General features: G+C 42.5%; 1 protein-coding gene across 3 annotated transcripts in view; it reads left to right on the top strand.

The window, feature by feature from the left end:
• The first annotated feature begins 298 nt into the window (after positions 1-298).
• Positions 299-21,567, top strand: part of RSU1 (Ras suppressor protein 1) — a 201,964-nt gene continuing 180,695 nt past the window's right edge. For all 3 annotated transcript variants that reach the window (XM_049626892.1, XM_049626890.1, XM_049626893.1), the window contains exons 1-2: positions 299-414; positions 651-762. In XM_049626892.1, the coding sequence (XP_049482849.1) occupies positions 654-762 (109 nt within the window). In that variant the 5' untranslated portion in view covers positions 299-414; positions 651-653. The remainder of the gene's footprint in view (positions 415-650; positions 763-21,567) is intronic.

Below are 21,567 nucleotides of genomic sequence, written 5' to 3'. Positions count from 1 at the left end.
CGGCCCACGAACCGAGCCTGCGCCAACACTACTGCGCAGGCTCCCAGGCGGGTCTGCGCGGATTGCAAACCCGGAGGCATTCCGGGGGACGAACGAACCTCGGGGTGGGGCGGAGTCGCCAGGCCAAATGACGGACGTGATTGGTCAGCCCCCGGGTACACATTCCTTTGTGGGCGGAGCTTCACCCTAGAGCCACGTCTAGTAAACTGTTTTCCTAATTTGGAAAGGGTCAGGCGCGGGCGGGGCGTGGAGCGGCGAGCCGCAGGGTGTGCGCTTGCGCCGAGCTCCGGGACAGGGCGTGTTCCCCGTTCCGGTCCGCGTTTTGCTCTGAACGAGTGCATCTCTTGCCACTCAAGTGCGCCCTGCGGAAACCTGTGGTTCTTTCGCCCCACCTGTTAGGTGCTGCCTTCCGCGGTGAGTGTGTGTGGTTTGCACTTGGGTTCGCCTCTCTCCGCGCCACCGGAGTAGTACTGGACGCTTCCCACGCTCTTGCCCCGCCCCGCCCCCTCCTTGCACCCGGACCCTGCCGGCCGTTGCCCACCATCCAAGCCTGGGGGAAAACTGGACAGTGCCAGCCCGGGGCGTCTCCCCTTTCTCTCCCTGCACCACCCTGGCCGTCGCCCACGTGTTTGTTGTTGTCATTGCTACAGAACATGTCCAAGTCTCTGAAAAAGTTGGTGGAGGAGAGCCGGGAGAAGAACCAGCCGGAAGTGGACATGAGTGACCGGGGCATCTCCAACATGCTGGATGTCAACGGCTTGTGTAAGTTCTCGGGCAGGGTCTTCCCCTTGGAGCCGCTGGAGGGTTTACAAATTTTCCAAGTAGCTGGCGGCCGGTATGAGAGGTTGTAAAGATTTACATCCCGCTCCCTGCTTGTCAACCTCGCTTGTGGAGAGCTTAGCCCAGAAAGTTTGCAATCAGAATTACGCTCCGTTCCGATTGGAAGATGAACCTGAGAGTCCAGGGAAAGAATCACACAGATAGGTGTAGCTGTACCTCATTGTTGTCTATGCTGATCATTTGCATTTGGGTGGATTTCCCACACAGTGTACTTAATACCCACTTTATTTTCAATTGAAAATCATTTTAGGGGCGCCTAGGTGGCTCAGTCAGTTAAGCGTCAGACCCACTCTTGGTTTCTGTCCAGGTCATGATCTTACAGTTCTTGAGTTTGCTGCTTGGGATTTCTCTCTCCCTCTCTCTGCCCCTCCCCTGCTTGCGGGCAGGCTCGCAAGCTCTCTCTCTTAAAAAAATAAACATTGGGGCGCCTGAGTGGCTCCGGTCAGTGAAGCGGCAGACATCAGCTCAGGTCATGATCTCACCCTTTGTAGTTCGAGTCCTTCGTCAGGCTGTGTGCTGACAGACAGCTCGGAGCCTGGAGCCTGCCTCGGATTCTGTGTCTCTCTCTCTCTCTGCCCCTTCCTAGCTCACGCTCTCACTCTATCTCTCTGTGAAAAATAAATAAACTTAAAAAAATAAAATAAAAAAAAATAAACATTAAAAAAAGAAAATAATTTTTGAATCATGCTTCCTTTCTCCTAATACAGTCTCTGATCCTTGAACAATTGCCACAGAAAAGTTATGTGATCACTATTCTTATGCCTGGAGTATGTTAAACGTTTCTTGACTCTCTACCCTTTTTTGGCTCTTTATTCTACTTAGTTGAGGCTTTTGTTACCGCCTTCTTGTGCTACTGTGATGTCTCCCTAACTTTCCCTCTTCCGGTTTTGCTGAGCCTGTTTACCCACTTTTGTTTTCAAGTGTTGCTTTTCTGCAACATACCTTACTGTGTAGCTCTCTAAACCAGAGATTGCAAAGTCGCATGTCCATTGGGGCCAGGTGAAGGTGGTCATGGACTTCATAAGAGGTATCTCATCTGAAGGGGGCGGCTGCTACACCTGCTACTCACATCCAAACAATTGTCACCACCTGGGGATGCGGATTTAGTGTTGCCAGAGTTGTTTTTTAAGAAGCCAAGAATCCAGATTTTTATATGAAATTTCCTAAGTTTTAGATGTTGACAACCAATTCCAAAATTTGAAAAATAATTTCCTTATAATTTTTTTAATGTTTATTATTTATTTTTGAGAGAGAGAGAGAGAGAGCATGAGCGGGGGAGGTACAGACAGGGAGACACAGAATCTGAAGCAGGCTCCAGGCTGCAGGCTCCGAGCGGTTAGCCCAGAGCCCGACATGGGGCTCGAACTCATGAGCTGCGAGATTATGACCTGAGCCGAAGTCAGATGCTCATCGGACTGAGCCACCCGGGCGCCCTGAAAAATAATTTATAGGTGAAATAAAACTCTTCTTCAGGCAGAACGTGGCTTAAGGTTGGACCTTCTCCCTTCAACACTTCTCCTGGTTGTTCATTACCAACAGTAATGCTCCAGGTTCTTTGGCGTGACAGGCAGAGCCATTCTGAATCTACTGAAACCTACCTTAGTGCCTGTCCTTTCCACACATTTGTTTTCCCAGCCACTGAATAGATTGCCCGTCCCGAACCAGGGCACACTCTTTCAGGTCTTTGTGCTTTCGAAGTATTGTTTTCTTCTTCTCCTTTCCCCCCCACATCTTTTTACTTATATGTCAAGAATCAGCTTAGTTGTCATAGCCTCTGTGAAGCCCTCTCTGTCAGTGTTGAGCAAACACCGCCCTTTCTCTGTGAAGTTGGATATGCCTTGCTTCGTGACTCTTGTTACACGGGACTGTGATGTGTTCTTCATGGAGATGTCTCTCCACATTGGAGAGTGGGGGCAACGCTGTCGTGCGGTAATCATACTTGTCTGCTCTGTAGTGCCGGGGACACAGTGGGTGCTCAGAAAAGTTGGATGGATCACGGAAAGCCTGACGGATTAGGCCCGAGAGTTGATGAGACCCAGACCAGGACGTGACTTTGGAGAAGGAGGGGAGATATCCAGGAGACCTAAAAGACGATGGATTCCTTGTTAGGCATGGAGAGAGCAGAGTCAACTTTACTGTGAATGCGTGGTTTGTGCCCAGGACAGATGGGCGCTGGTGCTCTTGAACCATCTCTGCAGAAGGAACGGGGGCGAGAAGTCCTAGAGTGTTTGTATTTGGTGACCCTAAGATGCCTGCCCTTCAGCTTTAGCTTTTGTGCTAATTAGCATCTCAGCCTCTTGAGATGTGTTGGCCTCTCTCAAGTGGTGATGGCATCTTGGGGGCAGCAACAGAGCCACTGTCCCCGGGACTGAACTGGCAGTTGCACATCTGGATGTGTGCCTGTGCTGCCCCTTCCCGGCTCTGCTTAGGTCATGGTGACCGCCGGAGGCTCTGCTGGAACCGAGGATGGGGAGCGTGAGCGGGAGGCCTCTCTCTGCTGTACTTGTGGCCCCGTGGCTTTCTGCTCCCCATCATGGCCAAGGAGCTTTCTAGCCCTCGGCTTTGAAGACGTTTCTTGATGTAATATTTATAAGTAGGGAGAGTGGCATAGCTATTTCGGTTCACTCGCATTATCTCTTTGAAGCCTTGGCTTTTACTGAAGAAGAAAAGATAGCCACTTGCTTCCTGAGAAAGCTGTTTCCGGTGTAATATCAGGTGGTGCAGAGCAAGATCCTTATTCTCCCAGGGAAGTAGCTTAAGGAAGAGCAAGGCTGCGTCTCGGGGAGTTGGGGGAGTAAATTCGGAGATTTTGACCTCCTCCAGCTTCTGGGGTGTGTGGAGACCCACAGAGTGGCCCCTCTCTGCTGTAACTGCCTGACTTCTGGACTCCTGGAGTCTGGAAGGTTCCAGGATGCCTCCAGAAGCCCATTTCTTGACTGGGGCTCATTTATTGGTAGTACGCATAATGCTTACTGTGTATATTTTAACAATCTAGATATTAAAATGTTTGACCTGGTCACTTAAACTGTAGCATAAGAATTCCCCTATTTCTTTATTGGTAAAATTTTAACTGTAACCGTGAGGTTTTCTGTCTTAGCATGAAGATTCACCACGGGGAACAACTCATTTGCATGGGTAGGGAATAGTCGTTGTGTCTCAAGTTTTCCCTTCATTATCCTTTACTTTGTTGAGTTTCGCAAAAGATAAGAAATAAGTTTTGAAACTAAGAATGGAGGTTTTGTACTTCCTTGAAGCGCGTGAACCGTCTGTCTTTCTGCGTGGGAGAATCGTATCTTATAAATGCAGCACTTTGCTTTCTCTGAGACGGTAAATTGTCTTTAAAAAATATTTTCAGGCGTTCAGGTCCCAAAAGCTTTGATGGGGAAGTCTTCATGGGCCAGAGACAGACATCAGACAGATGCTGCTGTTTTCCATCCAGCCAGATTCTGGGCGGAGCCAGCCCCCCCCCCCCCCAGAGCTGGAGAATACAGTGCTTACCAGTGGGGCCCTGGAGTTGCATAGGTTGGGTTCAGATCTTCATACTGTGGAACTTCAGAGAACCTACTTAACCTCTCTGAGTCCTCATCATCACATGGAAATGTAAGTGCCCACCTCGTAGGACCGGATTAGCCACGAGGGCACTGATGCATGTCAAGTGCTCAGCACTGCGCCTGGTACTGCGTGAGCACATAGTGAATGTTGACTTTAATAGGAATATCCGGATAGAGCCCATAAGCCTCAGACGTAACCAGTTCAGCCGCAGTCGACAGTCTGGACCAAGGAGAGCGGGCTCCTTAGGCTGGGTCAGGCATTTGTGTCAGATGTTGACGTTTTCTGTGGTAACTTTACAGATCCCGAAGCATCTGGCACTTTGGCCTAGGATTCCTAAAGATTCAGGTTGCTCTTTCTTTGAAATTACTCCCTCATTTTATTTCCTTCTTATTTTTTTTTTCCTCCGTGGCATGAAATCTGCACACACATTCTCCTTAAAGCTTCCAAGAGTAATGGTAGCAATTTTGTTCTCTTTATTGAAGAGATTTCGCTGCAGACCTGTGCGTGTGCAGCTGTCCTCACCTGGATGATAAAGCCGCTTTTGAAGGGCCTTGTAATCAGCTTCTGTGGGAGCAGAGAATCCCATTAGTAGCCAGGGAGACTTTTTTCATTTCTTTTATTTAAGTTTTTTGTGACTTTTTTTTTTTTTTTTTTAATCTCTTCAAGTGTATTGCCCTCTGGATGTCAAACCTTTATCAGTTTTTTGGTGTTTTTTTTTTTTTCAGGTTAGGCTAAAATATCTTTCAGATAAATTATAAAGAAAAATAACTCACCTTCAAGGCAGTGGTCTTTTTTTTTTTTAATGTTCTTTTTATTTATTTTTTTTTTAACGTTTATTTATTTTTTGAGACAGAGAGAGACAGAGCATGAACGGGGGAGGGGCAGAGAGAGAGGGAGACACAGAATCCGAAGCAGGCTCCAGGCTATGAGCCATCAGCCCAGAGCCCGATGTGGGGCTCGAACCCACGGACCGCAAGATCATGACCTGAGCTGAAGTTGGACGCTTAACCGACTGAGCCACCCAGGCGCCCCATGTTTTGTTTATTTTTGAGAGAGAGACAGAGTGAGGGCAGAGAGAGAGGGAGACACAGAATCAGAATCAGGCTCCGGGCTCTGAGCTGACAGCACAGAGCCTGACTCGGGGCTCGAACTCAGGGACCGTGAGATCGTGACCTGAGCCAAAGTCGATGCTTAACTCGCTGAGCCACCCAGGCGCCCCGAGGCAGTGGTCTTTCTAAAGGACCATGCTAGATAATCAACAAACATAATCATGGGTTTTCTGGAAGGGCTGTTTCACAAGCTCTGTTAAACCTGGACATGGTCATCCGCTTGCTTAGTACTTTCTTATCAATATAGGCTGTCTTTGAGGAAAGATAAAGGAGCTGGAGGACATGTCACGTTAGCTATAATTCTTAGTAAGACCTTTCCTTTTTTATTTTTCTAACTTGCACAGATACGCCCACCATTGTGTTTTTAACCCTGTGGTATCCTGGCCTGGGAAGCCCTTTCCCCTCTTCTCCCCAGCCAGCCTCCTGTACCTCTGTCAGTGCTTGCTGACAGACGGTATGATCGATCCATCCACTTCTCCGCCCCGGTGCTGTTTTTAACCCACCATCCCATCCAGCCTGGTTTACATGTCTCCTCTGGTCCTGGTGTGCATGCCTCTCTTACCTCTGTACCTGGCACAGTGCTTGGAGAAAGCTCCCCCAGAAGGACTGCTCTCTGCTAAGAGCTGTGCCTCTGCAGGCTAGGGTAGAAAGCACAGCGCAGGGGAGGGAACACGACCCAGGACTCCCCTACCCGGCCCCCTCCCTGACTCTCCAGAGGGAAGCCTGGTTACAACCATCAGGAACATGCTATAAACTGCTCAGTGTTCTAGTTCTGATTTTAGGACAGTGTAAAAACAGAAAATGTCTCATCCAGATAGGAAATAAAGAAAGAAAAAATATGATGCCTTTGGTGTGACTGAACATTTAATAATGAGTCAGTTGACGTTGCGGCTTCGGTCAGCCTCGGCCTCTTATTTTTTGGAAGCAGCTTTTTGGTTACTAGCTGTGTAACCTTGGGCAAATCACGTCATTTCTCCGCGCCTCAGGTTTCTCATCTATAAAGTGGGGATGATGAAGGTAAAGTAGCTACCTCAGAGACTCGCTGTGAGTCATTATCTGTAAAGTACCTAGAGGGCCATCTGGTGCATCATGTCTGAGTCCGTTTGGCTGTCGTAACAGTGCCTTAGATTGGGCGGCTTACAGGCAACAGAAATTTATTTCTTATAGTTCTGGAGGCTAGAAGTCCAAGGTCAGGGCGCGGGCGGATTCGCTTCCAGGATTCACTTCCTGGTTCGTAGAACCTCCACATGGTGACTGGAGAATGAGCTTCTCTCAGGTGTCTTTTACAAGGATGCTAATCCCATTCCTGAGGGCTCCACCCTTTTCACCTCATCACCTCCCAAAGTCCCCACCTCCTGATACCATCACAGATAGGGATTAGGTTTCAATATATGAATTTTGGGGCCACACACTTTAGTTCAGTAGCATGGCACGTATTAGTCTTCATCTTCACTATTTCTAATATCTGAAAATCTGTTTTATCCATGATTGTGTAAAAAAAAATGCAAAGCAGTGTCTGTTTAGCTTTTAGAATTCTCGGTAATGGTGCTTCTCCAGTGACCTTCGCCCGCTTATCTCTCTGCTGCATGGTGTCTGGGCACCCAGTGCCTCATTCCCCACCCGATTGAGAATTGCCAGGAAGTTAGATGGGCATGTCTGGTGTGACAAGGTCAGGAGGAAGAACCGTGGCCTCACACGGCAAATTCAGAGCCTTGGTCAACGTGGGAGGTAGTTGGGGAGGCAGCAGGGCATTTCACAGGATGTTGGTGGTGATGTGCTTGTGTCTATGGAGAATGACAGGCATGGAAAAATGGTGGCCATTTTCGACTAAGTGAAGTACCACAAATCCCCCAATAACTGTGTGTTGAACTTCCTAGCATTTTTTCAGGATGGGTGCTATCCAAGCCAAGTCTCTGGGAGTTTCCTACTTACTGAAACTTTAAACTGTCCATTGATAAATTAATATTTGCTATGTTAAGAAAACTGTGAACTACGTAATCAATCTGCAGTAGTTGGATTTTTAGCATCAGAAACTGTTAACACCCACTGCTTTGCCATTACAGCCAGCTCTTAATTGTGCTAATCAGTGCTAAAATCGATATGGTTACTAATTGAGAGCCGCATCACGTCTCCTCTTTCCATAAATTTACAGGAACCTGGTTCAAAGAAATTTTATCTAGTTATAGGAGATCCACTCCTGTAGTTATAGTTTTGCCAAGCAAAAGCTAGAGATGATTTCTTTACAGTACCTTTGCTTTGAATAGCACGTTTGGGCACCCTGGTTTATTTTTTATTCTTTAAAGCAATTTCAGCATAAAGATGTGGCTGAGGAACAGTCCATGTAGATGAAATGCCTGGCCCGCAGGGGTCACTGTTGAGACTGTGTTTTCCTCAGGGCTTCTCATGGGACTTCCTGCCCCATGTAGATCAAGTGTCTGGCCGGCAGAGGTCACTGTTGAGCCTCTGTTTTCCTCAGGACATTCTACACCTCCTGCTCTGTCATCCAGTGTACCTAGGCGGTTGCTTCCTTTCTCCTCATGCCGCCTCCTTTGGGTAGAGATAGCCCCCTTTATGGTACTTCCATGAACTTCACAGTCAAAGCAACCTCACCTTTGTTATGTTCTGATTCCCAGTATCTTTAATATTGTCGTGTTTCATAATTACCTTGCAGACCTGAACCCTATTGGAGACCCAGGGGCTTCTGAATGGAGAGGTGCTGACCAGTCAGTGCATTTCTCTCAATGAAACACAAGAGAAATGGAATCTGCAGGGCCCCCTTTGGGCGGATTTCACCCGTGTGTGATGCCTACCGATGTAAAAGAGTACTTTGGATTGGAGGTGTTGGTTAAACCAGGAAGACAAATGATAGTATAACACTCCCTGCTTTATTCGTCTGCCAGGGCTTCCATACAAAACCCTCTAGACTAGAGGGTTACGGAACAGGCATTTACGCCTCGCAGTTGTGGAGGCCGAAAGTCCAGGCTCAAAGTGTCAGTAGGGTTGGTTTCTCCTGAGTCCTCTCTGCTTGGTTTAAAGATGGCGGCTCCCTCACTGCGTCCTCACACGGTCTCTCCTCTGTGCGCACACGCGTGTGGTGTTTCTGTGCGTGTCCACTTTCCTCTTCTCAGGAGGACACCACTCAGCTTGGATGACAGCTCACCCTAACAGCCCTGTGTCGACTTCATCACCTCGTTAAAGGTCTTGTCTCCAGATACAGCCCCATTCTGAGACACCGGGGGTTAGGGTTCAGCGTATGAATTTTGAGGGGCCACAATTCAGCTCATAACGTCTACACCAGAGGTTCTGAATGATCTACACGTGTTTATGTCGGGGTGAGTGGTTGTTACGCTTGCATTCTATCACCCTGTGGTGCACATGGTAATTGTCAGCATCTTACAGATGGCGAGTCGGAAGGTTATGTAGGGTCTATAAAGTCCCGGTGGTGGGGTACACGCTGCAGTGTGTCGGACGCTTCTGTAACACTGGCACGTTTTTGCACCCCTGAAGTACAGTGAGGGCCTGGCTCAGATGTTAAGGAATGATGATTTCCAGGGCCGACTGGGGCCACAGACCTGACCTCAAGGCCGTCAGTTTCAGAATTCCTTAAAAACCCCGCACTGGGCAAATAACGTGCATTCGGCCAGCCCATCGGCTTGGAAACTTAGTTTTATCATGCTGTTGCAGAACGTTAATGGTCGAAGAAACCACTAGAAGCAACTTACTCTTTGATCTGGTCAGTGTGACCCTCCCCCTCTATGGTTTTCTGAAACACTTACAAATCTTAACTGAATTTAGTGACCAAATGCGAGATCTTTTTCTGTTGTATATGGATTCATTTCTCCCGTCTTCCAACAGAACGTTAGTTTAAAACACGACGAAGTATGGTGCTGGAGAGACTGTGTTGGGGAAATATTGCTTCTTACAAGAAACCTGAATTACATGAAATGGTAACTTTAGTTATAATGTACCTGTACTTTATGCAGCACCTTTTCGTTTAATATATTTCTCTGCATATATGTTAGTAATTTCTCTGGACTCAGAATAGTTTGCAATTTTTAGGCCGTACTGAGCCCATTGAAAGGCTGAAAGGCACACATCACACCAGGTTATTGGGAAGGGATCTTGGCCTCTGAGACCAGAGACTGCTGACGTGCTTTGCAGCCTCAGTATACTAATGATTTTGCAAATGTTCAGGTGTAAATTGGTTTCTCAGAGCTATAAATACTTAAGCCTTTAGGTCGTGAGGAAGGTACCTGTTTAACCTATTACATATTTGTACCTTTTAATTTTTTTTATTAGAAGGATGAAAAATCATCACGTAATTAAAATACTATGCCGTATATACATAGTATAGTGATACACACAAATGTTCAAACACACATTGCCTACCAGGCACCAGGTATTGTACTAAGCTCTCCTTATGGATGAGTTCTTTTAAACCCACAGTTTCATTATGATTGTTGTCTTCATCCTCATCCAGTTTATAGCTGAGGAAGCAGATTCAGAGAACTTAAGTTAACTTCCAGTCACACAGCTAATGAGAAAGAGAGCCAGGATTTGAACCCAGGCCGTCAGACTTCAGAAGCTGCGTTCTCAGCTGATGCTGTCTTGCCTCCTGTCCCTAACATTTTCGACGGGCGCATGCACATACAAGGACAGAGCGGCTAATTCAGCAGGTGCACAGTGAGCGACCGCTAGCAGTCCGGTTCTGTCGTAGACGCCAGGGTACTGCCGTCTGTGGGCTAACAGTTCGGTGTCGATGTAGGAGCGCATTCGGGGATGCCGACCTGCCCGTGCTCAGGCCGATCGGGCCGAGGAAGCAGGAAACTACTTCTTCCTTGCTTACACACACTCTAAAAAAAATATCCACTTCCAAAAAACTCTTGAAGCAACCATTTGGATAAGTGCACGTGTCACTGTACAGCCTGACACATTCTTAAACCGAGAAACAACACGATCGAGAGCCCGGAAGCCTTTCTTCTCCCAGTCACTGTCCCCTCAAGGATAAACACCGTCCTGACCCTGAAGGCATAGTTTTGCCTGTTTTTGCACATTGTTATATAAAAGACGATTATATGGGTGTTTAGGTGGCTCAGTCGGTTTTAAGTGTCTGACTCTCGATTTGGGCTCAGGTCATGGATCTCATGGTTGTGATATTGAGCCCTGAGTTGGGTTTCGTGCAGGGCGTGGAGCCTGCTGGGGATTTTTCTCTCTCCCTCTGCCCCTCCCCTGCGCATACTCTCTCAAGAAAAAAAAAAAATTAAAAAGAGGAGTATATGTGCACACTCTTGAGTGTCTGATTCTCTTGCTTAGCATCATGTGACAGTCATTCATGCCGTAAAGTTGGGTTTGGATCCGCTGTGTGAGTTCTGCCCCTATTTATTCCTCCACTCTGCTGTTGATGGGCATTTGGATCATTTCCAGATGAGGGTAGTTATGCATAGTGCTGCTGTAAGCCTATGAGCCCATGCCTTTGGGTGAACACACACACGGTCATTTCTGTGGGTTGTGGACCCAGGAGTGGAATTGTTGGGTCTGGAATGTGCTCTTACATACTTGTAAAAATGGAAGGCAAGACTTCCCCAAATAGGGAGGATACTGGAAACTTCTGTGATGGGCAAAGGGTAAACATTGTTAACGCATAATGAGATCTCACAGACCGTGTTGGCCCCACCCGGCCGGGCCGTCTTCCCAGAAGGCTTGTTCACACCACACCTCAAGCCTGTCTCTGAGAAGGACCTTGTCTGTTGACCAATACCTTCTATGCTATTAGCTCGCAAACTTGGCTGCCGATTAGACCCTAGGGGACCTTTAAAGTTTCTGATGCTTAGGCCACACCCCAGGCCGATTACATGAGAAGCTCTGAGTGTAGAAGCAGGTATCAGAATTTTTGCTTCTTAAAAGAGTGTGTTTGCCTGCTTGCGCACCATAGCTGTGCAGCCATTGTCCTCGTTCAAACACCTTTTGTTCATTTTTGCCCCGTGGGAGCCTCTTCTACTTTGCTCTCCCATCCATTTGACATGGCCTTTCCGTTTGCAAGACCGTCTCCGCCAACCTCCTTGCCACGTGAGGTACCAAGCCGTCCCCGATGTGTCTGTCACTTCCTGCCCCAGACCTAGAATCGGCCAGTCCTCTGAGAAACCCTGGTTTTGTTTGTATGTCTCAGTGGGAAGTATTTTAGGCCCAAAGTGGGCTCCATGCGTACTTCTTACTGCTGGGTCATTGGTGGTTTTTAGGCTTTTTTAATGGACATGGCTAAGAAGAGTATGTTTTTAAGGAGAAGATACTAATGAATTCCAATTCAAATGTAGGACCGTAAGGCTGTTATTCTTCACTCTCCACATCTGTTTCCTTCTACACTGAGCATCCTGATTCTCGGGGCTACAAACTGGTAGAATTGGAATATCTCACTTACTTGGTCAACACCAGGGTCCCCACTGATAGTGCTGAAAAGAGTTGCTTTGTGTGTATGCTGTCCCCATTCTCTCCCCCTTCCTTTTTTTTTTTTTTCTTTTTTCTTTTTAAACTGGATTTATTTTTTAAAGCAGTTTCTTCTATTATTAAAACCCCCACCATTTCCCCTGTCATTGGCATCTGGCATAAGTGTGGTAATTTATTAAAATTGACAGACCAGTGTCCATAAGTTAACTGTAGTCCACAGTTTACTGTTTACTCTGTGTTGTAACGCTCTGTGGGTTTTAACCAATGCGTAGTGTCGTGCAGGAGACTTTCACTGCCCTAAATATCCCCTCTGCTCTACTTATTTTTCCCTCTCTCTTTCCTTACCTCCCTGCGAACCCCAGGCAACCACTGAAATTTTACGTCTCCGTAGTTTTGTTTTTCCCAGAATGTCATATAGTTGAAATTATATAGTATGTAATCTTTACAGAAAGCCGCCTTTAACTTAGCGTTGTGCGTTTAAGATTCTTCTGTGTCTTTTCTTGCCTTGAGAGCGCCTATCTTTTTTTTTACTTAGAAATTTTTTGAGTATAGTTGACACACCATGTTCCATTAGTTTCAGGTGTACAACATAGTGATTCATTGTCTGTATACCTTACGCTGTGCTCCCTACAAGTGTACTTCTCATCTGTCAGGATACCACACTGTATCACAGGATCACTGACTATATTCCCTGTGCTGTACCTTTTATACTCATGCCTTATTCTATAACTGGAAGCCTTTATCTCCCTCTTCCCTTCCCTCTGGCTGCCATCAGTTTATTCTGTGTTTATAGGTCTGACCTGCTTTTTGCTTTTTTATTCATTTGTTTTTTCACATACCTTTTTATTATTGAATAATGCTCCATTGTCTGGATGTACCACAGTTTACTTATCTATTCACCTACAGAAAGGCATCTAGGTTGCTTCCAAAATTTGGGCAATTATGAATAAAGCTGCTGTAAACATTCATGGGTGATTAAGTATATTTAGTTTAATAAGAAACCAACAAAATGCCTTTAGAAGTGTCTGTACCATTTTGTGTTCCCACAAATGATGTATTAAAGTTCTGTTTTTGCCTGAATGCGGTGATGTCAGTGTTCCGGATTTTAACCATTGTAGTAGTGTATAGTGGTATCTTGTTTTAATTTCCGGTTCCTTAATCACGTGAGGTGTGGACAATGTTTTCACATGCTAATTTGCCATTTGTGTATCTTCTTTGATGAGGGGTGTTTCTTGGTCCACTTTTTAGTTGGGTTGTTTTCTTATTGTTGCGTTTTAAAATCGGTGTGCATTAGATAGCAATCCTATACCACATACTTACTTTGCATAAATTTTGTCACAGTCTGTGGCTTTTCTATTCATTTTCTTACCATTTTCTTTCACCAAGGAGAAGTTTTAAATTTTAATGAAGTCTCACCACCTTTTTGCTTTTGGATAGTGTTTGGTGTTACGAATAAGAAGTCATTTCCAAATCTAGGGCCACCTTGATTTGATTTTTTCCGTTGTTTATTCTAAGGTTTTGCATTTTACACTTAGGTCTGTGATACATCTTGAGTTCATTTTTGTGAAAGGCGTTAAGTTCTGTGTCTAGATTCTTTTTGTTTTTTCTTTGAATGTGACTGTCTAGTTGTTTGAGCATCCCTTGTTGGCAAATTACCTTTTTTTCCACGGAATTGCCTTTCTCCTTTGTCAAAGATCGCTTGACTGTATTTGTACCTGTCTGTTTCTGGGCTCTGTTCTGACCATTGATCTGTTTGTTCTTTTATTAGTACCATGCTGTCTTTATTACAGTGGCTTTATGGTAAATTTTGAAGTTGGGTAGTACCAGTTTTCTGAGTTTGACTTTGCTTTTCTTCTCCAGTATTTTATTGGCCATTCTGGGTCTTTGGCTTTTTCATATAAAGTTTAATTTATCGACACCCATTTATAAAGTTAATTTATTGACATCCACAGAATAAACTTGCCGTGATCTTTGATTGGGATTACATTGCATCTATGGATGTAGAGTTCTTCATGATCCTTTATTATCCTTTTTTAACATTAACATGATCAGTAGTGATGACCTTCCTTTTATTTCTGGTTGCCTCCAAAATTTGGGTCTCTTTTTTTCTTCGTAGCTAACTTGCCTGAAGGTTTATCAATTTTATTGATCTTTCAAAGTACCAACTTTTGGTCCCAGGGATTTTCTCTACCGGTTTCCTGTTTGCAGTTTCTTGATTCCTGCTCTAGTATTTATTGTCTCTTTTCTTCTGTTTGCTTTGGATTTAATTTTGTTCTCCTTTTTCTGGTTTCCTAAAATGGAAGCTTAGATTACTCGTTTGAGATGATCATTCTTTTCTGATATAGGCATCAATGCTATAAACTTCGCAGGAAGTGCTGCTTTTGCTGGATTCCACACATTTTACTAAGTCATAGTTCATTTTCACTTAGTTCAAAATATTCTAAGTTTCTGTTGAGATTTCTTCTTTGACCCATGTATTATGTAGAAGTACGTTGTTAATCTCCACGTATTGGGATTTGCTGGGTATTTTTTGCATTACTATTTCCTAGTTCAGTCTCATTGGGGTCCAAGAGCATACTTTGTATGATTTCTGTTATTTTAAGTTTGTCAAGGTGTGTTCGGTATCCGGAACGTGGTCTGTTTTGGTGAATGTTCCATGTGAGCCTGAGAAGAATGTATATTCTCCTGTTGATGTCTTCTGCTGAGGAAGTATTCTACAAATGTCAGTTAGGTACGCTTGATCGATGCTGCTTAGTTTGTCCTTTTCTGCCCGTTGGACCTTCAGTTACTGATAGAGGGGTGTTGAATTTCCAACTTCCATAGTTGATTTGCCTGTTTCTCCTTGCAGGTCTATTAGCTTTTACGTTACGTTATTTTGACGCTGTGTCATTTACGTGCACGATGAAGATTGTTATATCTTCTTGGATCAGTGACCCCCTTATCATTCTGTAATCCCCTCTTTATCGTTGATAATATTCGTTCCTCTGAAGTCTGTCTGGAGTTAATATGCCTACTCTGGCTTTTCCTTTCTGTTTTTAAGTGTTAGTGTGGTATATCTTGCTCTATTACTTTTAGACTATCAGTGGCTTCATATTTAAAGTGGTTTATTTATCTCAGACAACATATAATTGATTTTGTTTTTTATTTGGCAGTCTCTGTCTTTTAATTGGTATGTATCTCCCTCTCCCCTTCACCATTTTGCCCACGCTGCCCACCCCCTTACCCTCTGGCAACCATCAGTTTGTTCTCTGTATTTATAGGTCTGATTCTGCCTTTTGTTTATTCATTTATTTATTATTTTTTTAGATTCCAGTTATGAGTGGAATCATATGACATTTGTCTTTCCTAGTCTGACTTATTTCACTGAGCATAATACCCTTTTAGTCTGTTTATCTTGTCTTAAATGACATAACACACTCCTTTTTTAGGGCTGTGTAATATTTCGTGTGAGTATGTGGGTGTGTATGTATATGTAGACCATGTCTTCCTTATCCATTTGTCTGTTGATGGACACTGAGACTGCTTCCTTATTTTGACTGTTGTAAATAATGCTGCAATAAACATAGGAGCGCATAGATCTTTTTGAATTAGTGAATAGTATCCTCATTCCCATTTCTTGTCACTTAGTGCATTGCTGTCATTCATTGTACGTATCCATAAGCAATAATCAATGAATATGTTGGTTGCTGTAATTATAAACTGTTATCTGTGTGACCATTTAATAATAACTTTATATAACATGTCTAATGCTCTTCCTTTCTTTACGTAGTTTTGAGTTTCTGACCTTTAGCATTTTCTCTGAAGAACTTCTTTTAATACTTTTTTTTTTTTTTCCAAGACAAATCTCTCGATTTTTCTTAGTGCGAGAAAGTCCAGGACAATTTTGCTGGATGTAGACTTGGAGGTTGGTGGGCTTGCTTGTTCAACGCTTCAGTATTTCACTCTGCTGTCTCCTTCGTTGCGTGGTTTCTAAAGAAAAGGCCAAGGCAGTTTTTATTCTTGTTCGTGTCAGGTAGTGTTTTGTCTTCTTTTCTCTCTTTCATGTGTTCTGTGAATGTTTACTCTTTGTCTTTGGCAGAATACTGTCTGCCTAGGTGTAGTTATTTTGGTAATTATCCTTGTAGGTAATTATCCTCTCCTTAACTTTGGGTAAGTACCTACAGAGGATATGTTGGTTTGGTGGTTTAGTGTCCATCATTAATTTTGGAAAGTTCTCAGCCATTAGTACCTCAGATATTTCATGTTCCTTATCACCACCACCCCTGCGGTCCCCCCTCCCCTCCCCCCCCTCGTATTCCCATTATATTTATATTACACCTTTTGGAATTGTCACCTAGTTTTTGGATATTCTGTTCCATTATTTTCATTCTTTTTTTCTCAGTTTGTCAAGTTTATGTTGACGTATTTTCAAGCTCACATGACTGTCAAGTCTACGGATGTACTCATCAAAGACCTTTTTCATACCTGTTACATTGTTTTGATTTCTAACATTTCCTTTTGATTCTTTCTTAGAGTCGCCTTCTGCCTACATCATATGTTCTTGTGTTTTTGCATGCTGGCTAATTTTGCACTTCACATATCAATGAGAATTATTTTATATTCATTCCCGTTCTGGTAATTCTGAAGTCTCTGTCATATCTGAGTCTGATTCTATTGCTTGCCTGGTCTCTTTAGACTGGTGTTTTTTTTTTTTGTTTTTTTTTTTTTTTGCCTTTTAGTATGCCTTGTAATTTTGATGAAAGCCAGACATGATGTCTTAAGAAAACAAAACTGATGTAAAAAGGCTTTTAGTGTAAGGTTTGTTTGCTATGGCTACAGGATTCATAGGCTAGAATTTCCTCCAGTATCCTTGTTTTTGTCTTTCCTGTTGCCTTTGAGTTTCCCTAGAGACTCCTCCTTAGTAGTGTCTGATCATTGTAGTTTTTCAGCTATAACCTTGTCACTGTATGGGAGCCCTATTGGTGAGGTGTGGAGAGGGAGTTCCTGGGCCTTTACCTTCCAAACTGCTTTTCAGCATTTTTCTTTCGTTAGGTGAGATAGGAGGGTGAGAGGAGACTGGACTCAGGCATTTCTGTCTCCCATGTTGGTTAGGGTGGTACATCGTTTCTCCTTTTTTAAGAAAAACAGAATGCTGTCTCCCGTCAAGGTTTTTATTTACTCCCTTCCTTGCTAGAAGCAACGGGGGATGTTTCTCAGTGATTTTTCAGCCTGAGAACCCGGTGGGGCTCCTGCAGTGGGGCCCCGGTGGGGCCCTAGGAGTTTTTCTCTCTCAAGCGATTTGATGACTCAGTCTCCAGAAATTAGCCACCCTGGAAGTGTTGCTACCAGTTGCCGGCAGTACTGGCTGTTACTGCTGCTGGGAAGCTGTGATTCTCGATCACTTGGCTCTGCGGTTTTCTGTGTGGTCGTTTGCTCTGTGACCTCATTTCTCTTATGGATTGAAGACGAGTTTTTTTTTTTTTTTTTTAATCTTTTTTTTTTAACGTTTATTTTTTTTTTTGAGATAGAGAGAGACACAGCATGAACGAGGGAGGGTCAGAGAGAGGGAGACACAGAATCTGAAACAGGCTCCAGGCTCTGAGCTGTCAGCACAGAGCCCGACGCAGGGCTCGAACTCACGGACTGCGAGATCATGACCTGAACCGAAGTCGGCCGCTTAACCGACTGAGCCACCCAGGCGCCCTGAAGACGAGTTGTTTATATTCTGTTTAATCAGCATTTTTCTTGTGATGATGAGAATAACGATTTCCAGGTTCTTGATGTGCTGGCCTAGAAACCAGATACAGCTTTATTATAATTCTTATAGTGCGTCTCCCTGTTTTTCAATACATGAGTCATATCTAAACTTCTAGGGCATATATCCATTATTATACTCTCTCCCTGTTTAACTATCATCTACTCTTTGTTCTACAGATACTTATATAGTTTTTACCTGTATATATTTACACCAGTCCTCAGGTCAGTCTCTCTTGCTATGTTGATTGCTTGAGCCTCATGCCGTGATAAATTTCACAGGAAGGACCCTAAAATGAGTATTTTCCAGGGTTGGTTTTTTTTGTTTTTTGTTTTTTGTTTTTGTTTTTGTTTTTTCTTGCACGTTCATGATAGAGAAGTATTTGTATCCTCTTTACTTAAAGGTCAGTTTTATTGGATATAAAGACTCACAGTGTCTTACCTGGAATATTCAAATGTGTATCATTTCTTTCTAGCATAAGCCACTGCTGCCCCAAAACCTGATATCCTCATTTCCTATATAAACCATAGTTCCTTATTTGAGATGCTGAGCAGATTTCTTACTTTTCCTTTAAGTCCAGTAATTTTAGTTATGTCTTGGTAAGGGACTTTGTAGATTATTTCCCAGGTATGTGGTATGCTCTTTATATTTGCACTATGGAAGATGAAATCTTCTTATTTCAGGGAATTTTTTTTCCACATTATTTTATATATGTATGTATCTGTTTTGTGTTTTCTTCTTTAGGCATTTTTTTGTATTTGTTAATCTTGCCTGCCTTTCATATGTATTATTTTCTCCCAAATCTTATTTATCTCTTTATTTCTTCCTTTTTAGAAATCTCTACTTTACTTCCTATTTCTTGTAAGGCATTCTTTTGTGTTGATTTTTTTTTTTAATGTTTATTTATTTTAAGAGCGAGAGAAAGCGTGAGCTGGGGAGGGGCAGAAAGAGAGGGGGAGAGAGAGAATTTTAAGCAGGCCCTGCACTCACCGGATGTGGGGCTGGTTGCCATAAACCGTGAGATCATAACCTGAGCTGAAATCAAGAGTTGGATGCTTTACTGGCTGAGCCACCCAGGTGCCCCATGTTGATTTGTTCTTCTCTGCCTTTGAGTCTCATCTTTTTTTTTAAGCTCTGCATTTTAATTTAATTTTGATTGAAGTATAGTTGATAACAATGTTAGTTTCAGGCGTACAACAGTGATTCAACACTTATACACATTGCAAAATGATCACCATGATAAGTCTAGTTACCAGTTGTCACCATTCAAAACTGTTACAATTTTATTGACTGTATTATTTATGCTGTACTTTACAACCCTGTGACTTGCTTATTTTTATAACTGGAAGTTTATTCTTTTTACTCTTTTATGGGCTATTTTGCCCGTCTCCCAATCTCATTTCTGGCAACCACCAGTTTGTTCACTGTATTAACAACGAGTGTGTTTCTGTTCTGTTGATTGATTTGTTTTGTGTTTTAGATTTCATATATGCACTTGTGTGGTATTTATCCTTCTCGGAGTGATTTCCCTTAGCATAATATCCTCTAGGTCCATCCATGTTGATGTAAATGGCATGATTTCATTTTCTTTATAGCCAAGTATGTATATATCACATCTTCCTTTCCCATTTATCTGTTGGACACTTCAGTTACTTTCAAGTCTTGGCTATTGTAAATAGCTACAATAAACACGGTGTATATATGTTTTCAAATTAGTGGTTTAGTTTTTATTAGTGTTTTTTTTTTTTGATAAATACTAGAATTGGAATTGCTGGGTCGTATGGTATTTATATTTTTAATTTTTTGAGATACCTCCATACTGTTTGCTATAGCAGCTGCATCAGTTTTCCATTCCCACCAACACTGGGAACACATCTTGTGTTCTTGTCATTTTGATGGTAGCCATTCTGACACTTGTGAGGTGTTCATTGTTGTTTTGATTTGCATTTCCTTGATGATCAGCAGTGTTGAGCATCTTCTCCTGTGTCTGTTTGCCATTTGTATGTCTTTGGCAAAAGGTCTATTTTGGATCTCTGTCCATTTTTTAAACAGATTGTTTGTTTCGGAATTGAGTTGTAGGAGTTCTTTATATATTTAAGATATTAACCCCTGATTGGATCTATAATTTGCAAATATCTTCTCCCATTCAGCAGCATGTCTTTTTGTTTTGCTGATGGCTTCCTTCTTTTTGCAAAAGTCTTCAGTTTGATGTAGTCCCAGTGGTTTATTTTTGCCTTTGTGGCCCTTACCTGAGGAGATAGATCCAAAAAATACTGATAAGACTATTGCCCAAAAGTTGACTGTGTTTTATTTTAGAAGTTTTATGGTTTCATTTCTTACATTTAGGTCTTTAATCCATTTTGAATGTATTTTTTATGTAGTGCAGGAAAGTGTTTCACTTTAATTTTTTTTGGCATGTAGTTGTTCAGTTTTTCCCAATACCATTTATTGAAAAGACTGTCTTTCTCATTGTATATTCTTGGGTCCTACTTTGTAAATTATTTGACCATATAAGCATAGGTTTATTTCTGGGTCTTCCGTTCGGTTGATGTTCGTTCCTTTGTGTCTGTTGCTGTTCTGCTACCATACTGTTTTGATCACTAAAGCCCTGTAGTATAAGTGTGAGATCTGGGAGCACGATAACTCCCCACTGTTCCTCTTTTTCACTATTGCTTTGGCTATTCAGAGTCTTTTTTGGTTCCATACAAATTTTTGGATTCTTTGTTTTAGAAAATGCCATTCTATTTTCATAGGGATTGCCTTGAATCTGTAAGGGTACTTCGGGCAGAATGGACATTTTAACAATATTCATCAAGGCATGAGCATGATACTGCTTTCTGTTAATTTGTTTTCATCACTGTCTTGCAATTTTCAGAGTACAGGTCTTTCAGCTTCTTCATTAAATTTACTTCTAGGTGTTTTGTTTGATGCAATTATAAATGGGGTTGTTTTTAAAATTTCTTTCTGATACTTTTTAGTATATAGAAATACAACAGATTTGTATATATTAATTTTGTATTGTACGGCATTAATGAGTTTATTGTAATAGGTTTTTGGTGTAGTCTTTAGGGCTATCTATTTATGTTATGTCATCTGTGAGTAGTGACGGTTTTACTTTTTCTTCACCAAATTTGTATTCCTTTATTTTTTTCTTGCATGAGAACTGTGGCTACAAATTCCAGTATTATGTTAAAAAAAAGTGGCAAGAATAGGCATCCTTGTCTTGCTCCTGATTTTAGAAGAAAAGCTTTCAGATTTTCACCATTGAGTATGTTTTCTGTGGGTTTGTCATACATGGGTCTTTATTATGTTGAGGTATTTTCCCTCTATTTCCATTTTGTTGAGTTTTTATCATAAGTAGATGTTGAGTTTTGATAAATGGTTTTTCTTTGTCTATTGAGATAGGATTTTTATCCTTTGTTTTGTTAATGTATATCTCAATTAATTTGCAAATACTGAACCATCCTTGCATCCCTAGACTAAATCTCATTTGACGTTGGTGTATGATCCATTTACTGTGTTTTGAATTTGGTTTGGTAACATTTTGTTGAGGATTTTGGATCTGTGTTCATCAGGGTTATCAGCTCGTGATTTTCTTTTGCTGTAATGTCTTTCTTTGTCTGGTTTGGTTAGGGTAATACTGGCTTTGTAAAATGAATTTACAAGCATTTCTTCTCTTTGGCTTTTTGGAATAGTTTGAGAACGATAGGTATTAACTCTTTTTTCAATGTTTGATAAAATTTACCTGTGAAGTTGTTTGATCCTGGACTTTGGTTTTGGGGAGTTTTTTGATGACCAATACAGTTTTGTAACTAGCTCTTGGTCTGTTCAGATTTCCTATCTCTTTTTTTTTTTTTTTAACTTTTTTTTTTTAATGTTTTATTTATTTTT

This window comes from Panthera uncia, chromosome B4 (genome assembly GCF_023721935.1).
Source record: "Panthera uncia isolate 11264 chromosome B4, Puncia_PCG_1.0, whole genome shotgun sequence".
NCBI classification, from domain to species: Eukaryota; Metazoa; Chordata; class Mammalia; order Carnivora; family Felidae; genus Panthera; species Panthera uncia.
The sequence above is the reverse complement of the archived record's forward strand: the minus strand, read 5'-3'. Positions and strand labels throughout refer to the sequence as shown.